The 14,309-nt window shown below is 44.4% G+C and overlaps 1 protein-coding gene across 1 annotated transcript in view; it reads right to left on the bottom strand.

The window, feature by feature from the left end:
- Positions 1-12,955: 12,955 nt before the first annotated feature.
- Positions 12,956-14,309, bottom strand: part of LOC137347042 (synaptotagmin-like protein 1) — a 72,056-nt gene continuing 70,702 nt past the window's right edge. The window contains exon 18 of the mRNA XM_068011047.1: positions 12,956-13,308. Coding sequence (XP_067867148.1) covers positions 13,169-13,308 — 140 coding nt within the window. The 3' untranslated portion in view covers positions 12,956-13,168. The remainder of the gene's footprint in view (positions 13,309-14,309) is intronic.

Raw genomic sequence — 14,309 nt, 5'->3', positions numbered from 1 at the left:
TTTGTGTAATAGAATCATAGAAAAATTACTGCACAGAAGGAGGCCACTCAGTCCATCGTGTCTGCGCCGGCTGAAAAAACTAGCCGCCTAATTGAATCCCACCTTCCAGCACCTGGTCTGTAGCCTTGCAGGTTACAGCACTTTCAGGTGCAGGTCCAGGCACCTTTTAAATGAGTTGAGGGTTTCTGTCTCCACCACTGATCCAGGCAGTGAATTTCAGACACCCACCACCCTCTGGGTGAAAAGATTTTTCCTCATGTCCCCTCTAATCCTTCTATCAATCACCTTAAATCTGTGTCCTTGGTAATTGACCTCTCCACTAGGGGAAACAGGTTCTTCCTGTCTATCTAGGCCCCTCATAATTTTGTATACCTCTATTATGTCACCCGTCAGCTTCCTCTGTTCTAAGGAAAACAACCCTAGCCTATCCAATCTTTCCTCATAGCTGCAATTTTCAAGCCATGGCAACATTCTTGTAAATCTCCTCTGTATTCTCTCCAGAGCAATTATGTCCTTCCTGTCCGGCCACCTTCAGGACCTGTGGACATGCACTCCAAGGTCTCTCATTTCCTCTATCCCTCTCAATATCTTCCCGTTTATTGTGTATTCCCTCGCTTTGTTTGCCCCCCCAAAATGCATTACCGCACACTTCTCTGCATTGAATTCCATTTGCCACTTTTCCACCCACTCAACCAAACCAATGATATCATTCTGGAGTCTACGGCTATCCTCTTCACAATCAACTACACGGCCAATTTTTCTGTCTTCTACAAATTTCCCAATTATGCCTCCCACATTTAAGTCCAAATCATTAATATATACCACAAACAGCAAGGGACCCAACACTGAGCCCTGTGGAACACCACTGGAAACCACCTTCCATTCACAAAAACATCCATCTATCATTACCCTTTGTTTCCTGTCACTGAGCCAATTTTGGATCCAATTCACCACATTCCACTGTATCCCATGGGCTTTTACTTTTCTGACCAGTCTGCCATGTGGGACCGTGTCAAATGCCTTACTAAAATCCATGTAGACAACATCCACTACCCTCATCAATCCTCCTTGTTACTTCCTCAAAAGATTAAGTTAGTAAGACACTGCCTTCCCTTAACAAATCCATGCTGAATATCCCTGATTAATCCATGCCTTACTTAATGACAGTTTATCCTATCTCTCAGAATTGATTCTAATAATTTGCCCACCACCGAGGTCAGACTGACTGGCTTATAATTATTTAGTCTAACCTTTGCACCCTTTTTAAACAATGGTACAATGTTTGTAGACCTCCAATCCTCTGGTACCTCACCTGTATCAAGTGAGGATTTGAAGATGACCCTCAGAGCATCCACTATTTCCTCCCTGGTTTCCTTTAACAGCCTGGGAAACCATCCAGCCCTGGTGATTTATACACTTTCAAGGATGTCAGACCCTCCAGTATTTCCTCTCTCATTATGCTTATCAAATGTAATATTTCACACTCCTCCCCTTTAACTACAATGTCTCCATCATCCCTCTCCTTTGTGAAGACAGCGACAAAGTACTCATTAAGAATCCTGCACACATCTTCTGCATCCACGCATAAGTTACCTTGTACATCTCTGATAAGCTCTACCCTTTCCCTAGTTATCCTCTTGCTCTCAATGTACTGATAAAACATCCCAGCACAGATACAATGGGCCTGTTTCTGTGCTGTATAACCCTATCCTTGGGTTTTCCTTGATTTTACCTGCCAATATTTTTTCATGTCCTCTCTTTGCTTTCCTACTTTCCTTTTTTACTTCACCCCTGCACTTTCTATACTTCTCTAAGCTTTCTAATGTATTGAGTTTTTTGTGACTGTCATAAGCTTTCTTTTTCTGCTTTATCTTGCCCTGTAAGCTGCTGGATAACCAGGGGCCTTTAGATTTGGCAGTACCACCCTTTTTCTTTGTGGGGACATGTCTACACAGTGCCCGTAGAATTTCGCTTGTGAATGCCTCCCACTGTTTTGCCACTGATTTTCCTACTAGTCCACTTTCGCCAGTTCACCACTCAGCTTTGTAAAATTTGCCTTGCACCAATTTAGAACTTTTACTCCTGTTTTATCCTTGCTCTTTTCCATAATAATGCTAAATTTAACTGTATTATGGTCACTATCTCCAAAATGGTCACCCAATGCTATTTCGTCCACTTGTCCAACTTCATTTCCCAAGTTTGAATCTAGTATTGTGACCTCTCTCGTTGGGCTTGTTATGTACTGGATAAAGAAGTTCTCTTGTTTAGTTTAGCTTAGTTTAGTTTAGAGATACAGCACTGAAACAGGCCCTTCGGCCCACCGAGTCTGTGCCGACCATCAACCACCCATTTATACTAATCCTACACTAATCCCATATTCCTACCACATCCCCACCTGTCCCTATGTTTCCCTACCACCTACCTATACTAGGGGCAATTGCTAATGGCCAATTTACCTATCAACCTGCAAATCTTTGGCATCTGGGAGGAAACTGGAGAACCCGGAGGAAACCCACGCAGACACAGGGAGAACTTGCAAACTCCACACAGGCAGTACCCGGAATTGAACCCGGGTCACTGGAGCTGTGAGGCTGCGGTGCTAACTACTGCCGCCCCTTGAATGCAGTTCAAAAATTTTCTGCCCTCTGTGCTCTTCACACAGTTTGTTTCCCAGCTAGTATTAGAGTCTTTGGCCTCCTTGTCTCGAGAGACAATGGGTAAGCGCCTGGAGATGGTCAGTGGTTTGTGAAGCAGCGCCTGGAGTGGCTGTAAAGGCCAATTCTAGAGTGACAGACTCTTCCACAGGTACTGCAGATAAAATTGGTTGTCGGGGCTGTTACACAGTTGGCTCTCTCCTTGCTGTTCTGTCTTTTTTCCTGCCAACTGCTAAGTCTCTTCAACTCGCTATGCTTTAGCCCCGCCTTTATGGTTGCTCTGGCGATCGCTGACAAATGACTCCCACGACTTGTGATCAATGTCACAGGACGCGTTTGCAGACGTCTTTAAAGTGGAGCCATGGACGGCCGGTGGGTCTGGTACCAGTGACGAGCTTGCTGTACAATGTGTCCTTGGGGATCCTGCCATCTTCCATGCGGCTCACATGGCCAAGCCATCTCAGGCGCCGCTGGCTTAGTAGGGTGTATATGCAGGAGATGTTGGCCACCTCGAGAACTTCTGTGTTGGTAGTACGGTCCTGCCACCTGATGCCAAGGATTCTCCGGAGGCAGCTAAGATGGAATGAATTGAGATGTCGCTCTTGGCTGACATACGTTGTCCAGGCCTTGCTGCCGTAGAGCAAGGTACTGAGGACACAGGCTTGATACACTTGGACTTTTGTGTTCTGTGTCAGTGCGCCATTTTCCCACATTCTCTTGGCCAGTCTGGACATAGCAGAGGAAGCCTTTCCCATGCGCTTGTTTAATTCTGCATCGAGAGACAGGTTACTGGTGATAGTTGAGCCTAGGTAGGTGAACTCTTGAACCACTTCCAGAGTGGTTCTTCGCTTTTAGACGGGCAAAGTTAAACAACCTGCCACCTGATCTTGTGTGGAGGAAAATTCCTTCTTCTGAGGACTTAAATGCATGCGAGAGCAGCAAGGAGAAGATGATCCCAAACAGTGTAGGTGCAAGAACAGAGCCCTGTTTCACGCCGCTCAGGATTGGAAAGGGGTCTGTTGAGGCGCCGCTATGCTGAATTGTGCCTTTCGAATTGTCATGGAATGAGGTGATGATACTTAGTAGCTTTGGTGGGCATCCAATCTTTTCTAGTAGTCTGAAGAGACCACGTCTGCTGACGAGGTCAAAGGCTTTGGTGAGATCAATGAAAGCAACATAGAGGGGCATCTGTTGTTCATGGCATTTCTCCTGTAGCTGGCGAAGGGAGAACAGCATGTCAATGGTGGATCTCTCTGCTCGAAAGCCATACTGTGCCTCAGGATAGACCCGCTCAGCCAGCTTCTGGAGCCTGTTTAAAGCGGCACGAGCGAAGACTTTCCCCACTATGCTGAGCAGGGAGATTCCACGGTAGTTGTTGCAGTCACCGCGGTCACCCTTGTTCTTTTAGAGGGTGATGATATTGGCATCGCGCATGTCCTGTGGTACTGCTCCCATGTCCCAGCACAGGCAAAGCAGTTCGTGCAGAGCTGAAAGTATAGCAGGCTTGGCACTCTTGATGATTTCAGGGGTAATGCCGTCCTTCCCAGGGGCTTTTCCGCTGGCTAGAGAATCAATGGCATCACTGAGTTCCGATTTTGTTGGCTGTGCGTCCAGCTCATCCATGACTGGCAGAGACAGGGTTGCATTGAGGGCGGTCTCAGTGACAACATTTTCCCTGGAGTACAGTTCTAGGTAGTGCTCCACCCAGCGGTCCATTTGCTTGCGTTGGTCAGTGATTGTGTCCCCTGATTTAGATTTGAGGGGTATTAGGGTAGTTGAAATCCCCACCTATTATTGCCCTCTTGTTTTTGCACAGAAAGTTTCCTACATATTTGTTCTTCTATCTCCCTCTCACTATTTGGGGGTCTATACTACACTCCTAGCAGTGTGGCTGGCCCTTGTCTTACTTCTGAGCTCAGCCCATATGGCCTCATTTGATGATTCATTTAGCATATCATCCCTCTTCACAGTGGAATTGATTCTTTAACCAATAATGCTACACCCCCTCTTTTTTTATCCCCCTCTCTATCCTGCCTGAAAACTCCGTATCCAGGGATGTTGAGCTGCCATTTTTGCTCCTCTTTAAGCCTCGTTTCTGATATAGCAATGATATCATGCCAATCTGGTTTAAACCATCCCCAACAGCGCTAGCAAATTTTCCTGAAAGGATATTCATCCCAGACCTGTTCAGATGTAGACCGTCCAGCTTGTGCAGGTCCCACCATCCCCAGAACCGGTCCCAACGCCCCAGAAATCTGAAGCCCCTCCCTCCTGCACTATCTCTCTGGCCAAGCATTCATCTGGTGTATTCTCCTATTTCTATACTCACCAGCACATGGCCTTGGGAGTAAACTGGAGATTACTACCTTTGCGATCCTGTTTGCTAATCTCTTCTAAATCCCTAAACTCAGCCCGCAGGACCTTATCCCTTTTTCTACCTATTTTGTTGGTACCAATGTGGACCGCGACCTCTGGCTGTGTCCCCTCCAGAATGCTCTGTAGCCGATCGGCGATATCCATGATCCTTGCATTAGGGAGGCAGCATACTATCCTGGAACCAGGGAAATGCTTGTCTGTTCCCCGAACTATAGAATCCTCTACCACTATTGCTCTCCTGTCTTTTCTCCTCCCTCTGGTTGGGGAGTCTAGAACCAGGGGACACAATTTCAAAATAAGTGGGAAACCACTTAGGACAGAGATGAGGAGAAATTTCTTTACTGAGAGGGTTGTGAATCCTTGGAATTCTCTACCCCAGTCACTGAGTGTGTTTAAAGCAGAGATTGACTGATTTCTAAATACCAATGACATAAAGGGATATGGGAATAGTGTGGGAAAAAGGCATTGAAGTGGATGATCAGCCATGATCGTATTGAATGGTGTGGTAGGCACAATGGGCTGAATGGCCTCTTGCTGCTCCTATGTTCCTCCCTGTACAGCTGAGCGACCCAAGGAGCTCTGGTCATGACCCTTGCTGCACTCTCAGAGGAACCCTCTGTCACATTGGTACTCAGAACTGAATAGCGGTTAGAAAGTGGGATGTCCTCCAGGGCCTCCTGCACTACCTACTTGTCTGCCTGGCAGCCATCCATTCCCTCTCTGCCTGTGCTCTCAAACTGCAGGGTGACCACCTCCTGAAACATGTTATCCACGCATCTCTCATCCTCACGAATGCCCTCAGTGACTCCAGCTGCTCCTCGAGTTCCAAGATTCGGCGATTGAATTTTGCATTTGGTGGCACTTTTGCACATATAGTTGTCCAAGACATGGGCAGGGTCCTGGAGTCCCTACAGAGCACAGGATGTGCAGTCAACGGGTGCGAGCAGCCTGCCATGCCTCAAATTATTTATTTACTGCATTAAAACTGGAAGTTAAATGAACACAATAAAATGGTTATAAATAAAATGAGCAAACGGGTAACCACCTACGGACTACTGGTATTTTGGCTTCTACTTAGTAGATAGACTTAAATGTTCGAGAAAAAATAAAAAGCAGCAGAAAAAAGAAAATAAGTAAGAAAATACCCACCAGATACTCACCGACTTGCTCCCTGTGCCTTGCCACTCTCTCTCTCTCCTCTCGCTCTGTTTGTAGCTCCGAAGTCTCACCCAGCCAGTCACCTACCTGCTTCCCTGTGATGTCCACTTACCAAAACTAATCTACCTTACCACTATTAATATACCCTACCAATACTAAAATGTCACCAACAGTATTAATAACCTCAGTAATAAACCTTACTGCTTTAAAATAAAAAGAACAGTAGACTCACCAGCTTTTCCCTTCTGCCTTAATTAATTATAAGATAGTTACATAAATTTTAATTTGTTTTTCTCATTTGTAGCTACTTACACACACACCTTTACAGTCGTGTACTAACCCAGCTATTTACAGATATTCCCTCACAGCAGTTACTCACCAACCAATCACCCTACAGTAATGCAGTGACGAGAACTGTACACAGTCAGGGCGGCACAGTGGCGCAGTGGTTAGCACCGCAGCCTCACAGCTCCAGGGACCCGGGTTCGATTCCGGGTACTGCCTGTGTGGAGTTTGCAAGTTCTCCCTGTGTCTGCGTGGGTTTTCTCCGGGTGCTCCAGTTTCCTCCCACAAGCCAAAAGACTTGCAGGTTGATAGGTAAATTGGTAAATTATAAATTGTCACTAGTATAGGTAGGTGGTAGGGAAATATAGGGACAGGTGGGGATGTTTGGTAGGAATATGGGATTAGTGTAGGATTAGTATAAATGGGTGGTTGATGTTCGGCACAGACTCGGTGGGCCGAAGGGCCTGTTTCAGTGCTGTATCTCTAATCTAATCAGTCCTCTAGCTGCAGCCTGAGTTGTGTTTTATACAGTTCTAGCATAGCCTTCCTGCTGAAATACTCTAGGCCTGAATCAATAAAGGAAAGTATCCAGTATGCCTTCTTGACCATCTTATCTATATGTCCTGCTACCTCCAGGGATCTGATGACAAGCAGTTCAAGGTCCCTCTGTTCCTCTACACATTGGTATTCACCATTTATTGTGTATTCAGTTGTCTTGTTTGCCCTCCCCAAATACTTTACCTCAGACGTCTCTGGATTGAATTCCATTTGCCATTTTTCTGCCCACCTGTCCAGTCCATTGATATCTTCCTGCAGTCTACAGCTTTCTTCCTCACTGTCAACCACACGGCCAATTTTCAAATCATCTGCAGACTTTTTAATACAAATACAAAGGGGTGGAAGTTATGCGACAGTTGTATAAAGTTTTGGTTAGACTGCATCTGGAAAACTGTGCTCAGTCCTGGGTACTGCCTTTATTCCCTTGTATTAAGGGATAATCTAATTGAGATGTTAAAGATGATTAAAGGAGTTAGGGTAGATAGAGAGAGAAACTATTTCCAAACAGGCACAACCTAAAAATTAGAGCTAGACTGTTCAGGGGTAATGTTGGGAAGCACTGCTTTACATAAAGGGTGGTGGAAATCTGAAACTCTCTCCCTAAATAGCTGTTGAGGCTTGGGATCAACTGAAAATTTCCAAGTTCAGATTGGTAGATTTTTGTTAGACAAGGTAATTAAGGAACATGGAACCAAGATGGGTAGATGGAGTTAAGATATAGACCATCCATGATCTAATTGAATGGCAAAACTGTCTCGAGGTGCTGAATGGTTTTTTCCTGTTCCTATGTTCATATATTTCTGAGCTAAATTAGACTCTAATTATTGTTATTGAGGAACTATTGGATCAAAGAAAGAAATAAAAAGGAAATTCTAGAAAGAGAACCAGAAAATATAGAAAGAATCAAAATAGAGGTGAATAGAATAGATGTATTTAAGGGGAAGCTAGATAAACATGAGGGAGAAAGGAATATAAGGATATGCTACAACTACTTTTGTAGGCCGGGAAAAGCTTGTAATGAGATATCTCATTTAGTTATTCATTTGATGGCCTCCCGAGATGGCAAGTAGAGAAATGAAGTGCTTCCTCCAACAGATTTTGGTGGGCAGGTTGATGTGATGTGTTCCATGGTTTGGGACACATGGCCACAGTCGGACTTTGTGTCATCCCTCATCTTTCACTTCTGGAGCAGGTGGCTGCATCGTCCATGTGCTGTGCGGATTCGGTTGAGTTCTGTGTATTCTTCGAGAGAAGTCAAAGCCAGGCACCTCTACTTTTGGGCCAGTGATGAGCTGTTGATTCTTTATCCTGCATGCGTTCCACGATTCTGTCCTTTTAGATAGTGTGTTGACACTAGTTGCATAAATATTAGCTGCTGTTTCCCAGAATGGCTGGTGCTATTTTAAGTGCTTTCTTGGTGGTTTTTCAAATCTTTGTAAATGGGAAGGTTGGTGTTGCTCATGACTTTTTCCATCTCATGGAGCACAATGGTGTTGTAGTGAATAGCAGGTGGGGCAATGTGGGATGACATTGGGAGAAACTCAGTTGGAGTAGACTTAAACAACCTTGACACTGTCTTCATGGTGGTGTTTAGCTGCACAACCACGATCTTTGTGTGGTGGTTGCAGGACCATGAGGCAGAGCAGTATTCTGCAGCAGAGTAGACTAGGGCCACAGTTGCATTGCAAAGTGTTCTGGCTGTGGCTCCTCCACGACATTCCAGCAAGTTTCCAGACTAGATTCATCCTGGTTTTTAATTTTTGGCTGGTGTTGATGAATTGAGGCTGATAGGTGACAGTCCTGTCCAGGGTGACACCCAGGTATTTTGGGTGGTGGTCATGGGCAAGGGCAAGTCACCTTCCGCAGAAGGAAATGGGTTCTTTCCTGGTGCCATTATTGTTCAGATGGAATGCTGACACAACTGTCTTCTGTGGATTGGGTCGGAGGCGCCAGGTCCAGAGTAGCATTCTAGTAGGTCCAGGTTGCTTGTGAATGTCCTACTTGCTTCCACCAGCAATATGCTGATAGGGTTGAATGAGTTAGGGTGAAAGGAAGCTTGTGTGGAGCATAAACACTGGCATAGACCTGCTGGATGAATGGCTTGTGCTGTAAATTCTATGTAAATTCCTAAATTCCCATTTGTAATGGCAACTGCCTATGTAAACTTGCCACATTGTAACAACAACTCCTGCTAGAGGAGATGCTGCAATGTTCTCTAACTCAATGCCTTCTGAGAACTAAACTTGGTCATGTTCTCCGTGCGCAAGGCGACAAGAGACTCAGTAGTAAATAAAATTTATTCACAGGGATCAGACCCTGGCAGCATGATTCCAATCCACCCCCTTGGAAAAATAGGCAGGCGGGTAATGGGAGTTGGATGCTTACCCTAGGGGAAGGTTGCTGTTGATAGGGAGTAGCACATTAGCTCAACTCAGCAACAGTTCAATTAATAAACCTTTAGCTGTGATCAGCGAGCATCAAATAAATGAAATGAGCATAGAGTTCAAAAGAGGCAAGAATGAATTAAAGTCTTTGTGGAACTTCACGATGGAGAAGGACGATGTAGGTACAGAGATCAGGCAGGGGGATTGTGATATACTTGAACAAATTAGCATTGAAAGGGAGGAAGTATTAGCTGTTTTAGTGAGCTTAGAAGTGGATAAATCCCCAGGCCCAGATGAGATGTATCCCAGGCTGCTATGTGAGGCAAGGGAGGAGATTGCAGGGGCTCGAACACATATTTTCAAATCCTCTCTGGCCACAGAAGTACCAGAAGACTGGAGGACAGCGAATGTGGTACCATTATTCAAGAAGGGTAGTAGGGATAAACCAGGTAATTACAGGCCAGTGAGTTTATCATCAGTGGTAGGGAAACTATTGGAAACATTTCTGAGGGACAGGATTAATCTCCACTTGGAGAGGCAGGGATTAATCAAGGATAGTCAGCATGGCTTTGTCAGGGGAGATCATGTCGAACAAATATGATTGAATTTTTCATGGAGGTGACTGGGTGTGTAGATGAGGGTAAGGCAGTTGATGTAGTCTACATGGACTTCAGTTAGGCTTTTGATAAGGTCCCGCATGGGAGATTAGTTGAGAGTAAGAGCCCATGGGATCCAGGGCAATTTGGCAAATTGGATCCAAAATTGGCTCAGTGGCAGGCGGCAGAGGGTGATGTTCGAGGGTTATTTTTGCAGCTGGAAGCCTGTGACTAGTGGTGTATCGTAGGGATTGGTGCTAGGACCCCTGCTGTTTGTAATGTACATTAATGATTTAGATGTGAATATAGGAGGTATGATCAGTAACTTGGCAGATGACACGAAAATTGGTGGCGTCGTAAATAGTAAGGAGGAAAGCCTTAAATTACAGGACGATATAGATGGGCTGGTAAGATGGGCAGAGCAGTGGCAAATGGAATTTAATCCTGAGAAGTGAGGTGATGCATTTTGGGAGGACTATTAAGGCAAGGAAATATACAATGAGTGTCGGACCATAGGAAGTACAGAGGGTCAGAGGGACCTTGTTGTAATTGTCCATAGATCACTGAAGGCAGCAGCACAGGTAGATAAGGTGGTTAAGAAAGCATATGGGATACTTACCTTCTAATTCTCGGCTAATAAAGGCAAGAGCAGGGTGTTTATGATGGAGCTGAATAGAACGCAAGTTAGGCCACAGCTGGAGTACTGTGTACAGTTCTGGTCACCACACGATAGGAAGGATATGATTGTACTGGAGATTCACCAGGATGTTGCCTGGGCTGGTGCATTTCAGCTATGAAGAAAGACTGGATAGGTTAGGGTTGTTTTCCCTAGAGCAGAGAAGGCTGAGGAGGAACCTGATTGAGGTATACAAAATTATGAGGGGCATAGATAGGAAGAAACATTTTCCCTCAGCGGAGGTGTCAATAACCAGGGGGCATAGATTTAATATAAGGGGCAGGAGGTTTAGAGGGGATTTGAGGAAAAGTTTTTTCACCCAGATTCCAACCACCCTCTGGAACACACTGCCTGAAGGGGAGGTAGAGACAGGAACCCTCTCAACATTTAAGAAGTATTTAGATGAGCACTTGAAATGCCATAGCATACAAAGCTAGGGGCCAAGTGCTGGAAAATGGGATTAGAATAGATAGGCTTGAAGGGCCTGTTTCTGTGCTGTATAACTCTATGATGTACTGTGGATGGTCACTATACGTTCACTAATGCATTATAATAACAGAGTAAAGGTGACTAACTGAATATTTTGGATTGATTTGGGATGTTCAGTCAAAAGGCCACATGATAGATGGACCTCACTGTAAAAATGATAATCAATTCTCAGTGGTTAAGTGATTGAAAACAGGTCAGATCTGTTGGAAAAGGATGAATTTTCTGGAGGATGATTGGGGAGACAGGGAAAGAGAAATAGGATCAATTCTTACAGCATCAACAAATAACTTCACCCAGATCGCTAATACTTCATTTATTTCTCATTCAAAAATGCTTGTGGCAAATGCCAAACCAGAAAGTTAAAGGGGTTAAACTAATAATAAACCATTAATTCCACAGATAAATATTGCAACATTGAATATAAGGACGGAGTCACCGCAACAGCAAACAGGCTGGGAGCAAGGTGGGGTTGGGGGTCTCCAGGTTTCTCCAGGCTGAAGATGTGGTTCTCTCTGGGAGGGAGGCATTGTACTGAGTCTGGGAGATCTGTAACTTTCCAGAGAAGTGTCTAAAGTGAGATGCGCACTGTCTTATCAAATCACACAAAATAGGATCAAGGCACTTGAACAGGGGTCTGTGGTTATACAAAATCAATGAAGATCCCAACCAATGATGACAACAAACTGCAGGAATCTGTTCTGCAGCTGTGTGAACGGGAGGATGTATAGTACAAAAACATAGCAAAACCTCCCAAGGTGCTTCACAGGAGTGTAGATCAAACATAAATTAGCATCGAGCCAAAGGAAGAGATATTAGGACAAAATCTTGGTCAAATAGTTATCTTTTAAGAAGCGACTTAAAGGAGGAAAGGTTTAGGGATGGAATTCCAGAACTTAGGGCCAGGACAACTGAAGATAGGGCCGCCAATGGTGAGGCAAGGAAATTCAGGGATGCTCAAAAGGGGAGAATTGGAGGAACATAGAGATCTTGGAGGGTTGCTGAGCTGGAGAAGGTATATATATATATATATATATATATAAATAAAACGTTAAAAGTGACAGTAACCAGGAGAAGCTTTGATGTTGCATTTGGTGAATTGACACTGATTTTAATGGGATAATTTCCAAGATCTCCTCAGAATCAACTAGCTTCTAACATTCAGCTTGTTTGAAAACTGTAGGCTTCCCTATCCTAACTGGATGGGTCCAGGAAAGGATGGATTTTATAGAAATTATTACATATTCAATGTTAAAAAGATGATCATTTTTAAAAAAAAACTTGCAACATGAAGATATCTGATTAATAAACATGGGACAGGTTGTTGCTAATTTACCAAACATAACTAAAGAAATAATTTCCAGTAAAAGTTTCCTTTGGGGAGATGCTGATGGGGAGACGGTGAGAGAGAGAAAGATTTTGCCTGATTGGACAAGCTTTCACATAGCAATTGCTGATGGATTACAGGGCTGGGCGGAAACAAGATCGGCGGAGCCTGCATGGGCCTACCCCCAACACCCTAACCTTGGCCCTACCACAAAGCTCCATCTAACCTAGGCCCTGTCACAGAGACCCTACTAATATAGCAGTATCAATATGTTACTAGATGGATACAGTCCAAATTTCTACCTTTCCAGCTTTAACCCTGAAACTCATGTTCTTCACAAAAACCCCAATAAACAGGGACCTATCAATTGGGGTTTTTGTGAAGAACACAAGTTTCAGGATTAAAGCTGGAAAGGTAGAAATTTGGACTGTATCCATCTAGTAACATATTGATACTGCTATATTAGTAGGGTCTCTGCGACAGGGCCTAACTCCTACACCCAAAACCCCAATTCTCAGACATTCATCTCCCCTATGCAGCCCCATATCCTTACAAATAAATTTGGCTCCCTATCTTGGGGCCGATGACCCATGCGGAATATCTCTGAAGGACAGGCTAGGTCACACAGACTACTGATTATTTTTCAGAAATAGTGCTTTGTTCTGTGATTATTCCATCGGATTTATGTTGGGTCTGAGTGGTATTACAGAGTCCACCCATTGCCCGGGTCCAGAAAGCATTCTCCGCCATGCAGAAATCTCTTCCTCATTTGAATCCATCCAGCTGGCAGGTTGGCCATAGCTGAGACCTAGAATAGGGGCAGAGATTGTGTGTGAGCAGCTGGACTCAACCTTTGTCTACATTAAGACTCACCGCAGAGAGGAACTTGTATAAAAATTACATAAAATCTAGAATTGCTTCCTTATCAGCACCTGATCTACAACACAAAACAATTTGCATTTATAAAGCACTTTTAACATAGAAAATGTAGACAAGTACATTGATATTGTAACTATATCTTTTAGAATTGTGTCAAAACATCTGACATACAATCAATGGCTTTGAAATGTATTGATAGCTTTAGCTTATATGTCAGGATCTTTAATGTGCCTCAGAACCCCCGGAGCAGGCTGCCACGCCTGGTGTTAACAGTGGGGATTTTCCAGTGAAGTGCGATTCCCAGGGCAGGAAACTGCTTGTCCAGTCTTACAAGCTTCAAGCTCACCATCATTTCTGGAGTTATGCTCATTTAAGTTTTTGGCATTGGAACAGCCTCTGTTTGGAACTGCAACCTTTGATGATGATGCTTGGCCCGAACTGCTGCAGCATTTAAAGGGCCAGGCATCATCATCATTGTGTTGGTCAATTAATTGTTGCTGAAATGCTGGCAAGGCCTATTGTATGGCACAAGGCCCTCCCTCCACTCCACCACCACCACCAAATTCCTTGATTTTTGGTGTTGCAGACCTGCTACAGGAGTAAGGCCATCTCTGTAATGGACAGACAGTGGACTCCAAGCAGACCTGGTCAGCACCAGTGGAAGGAGGTGGTCAGGGCAGTGAGTGCAAACATAACCACTCCCTCATGGCCACTCAGTGCCGGAAAACGACTTTCAGTCAGACAGAGTGAGAAGAGTCAGTCATGTCTAAATGATCACACCTTTACACTGTGCTAAATTGCTAACCGTGAAGGACATGAGTTCATGACACCCTTAGCCTTCACCTGGAAATGTTCCTCTCCTCATAGATTTACACAACTTCATGCTGCAGAAGTCTCTCATGGAATGTAACTGTTTCTTACATTTATATG

The sequence above is a fragment of the Heterodontus francisci genome, chromosome 31, assembly GCF_036365525.1.
Source record: "Heterodontus francisci isolate sHetFra1 chromosome 31, sHetFra1.hap1, whole genome shotgun sequence".
Classification (NCBI taxonomy): Eukaryota; Metazoa; Chordata; class Chondrichthyes; order Heterodontiformes; family Heterodontidae; genus Heterodontus; species Heterodontus francisci.
This window is presented reverse-complemented; position numbering and strand designations above follow the sequence as displayed.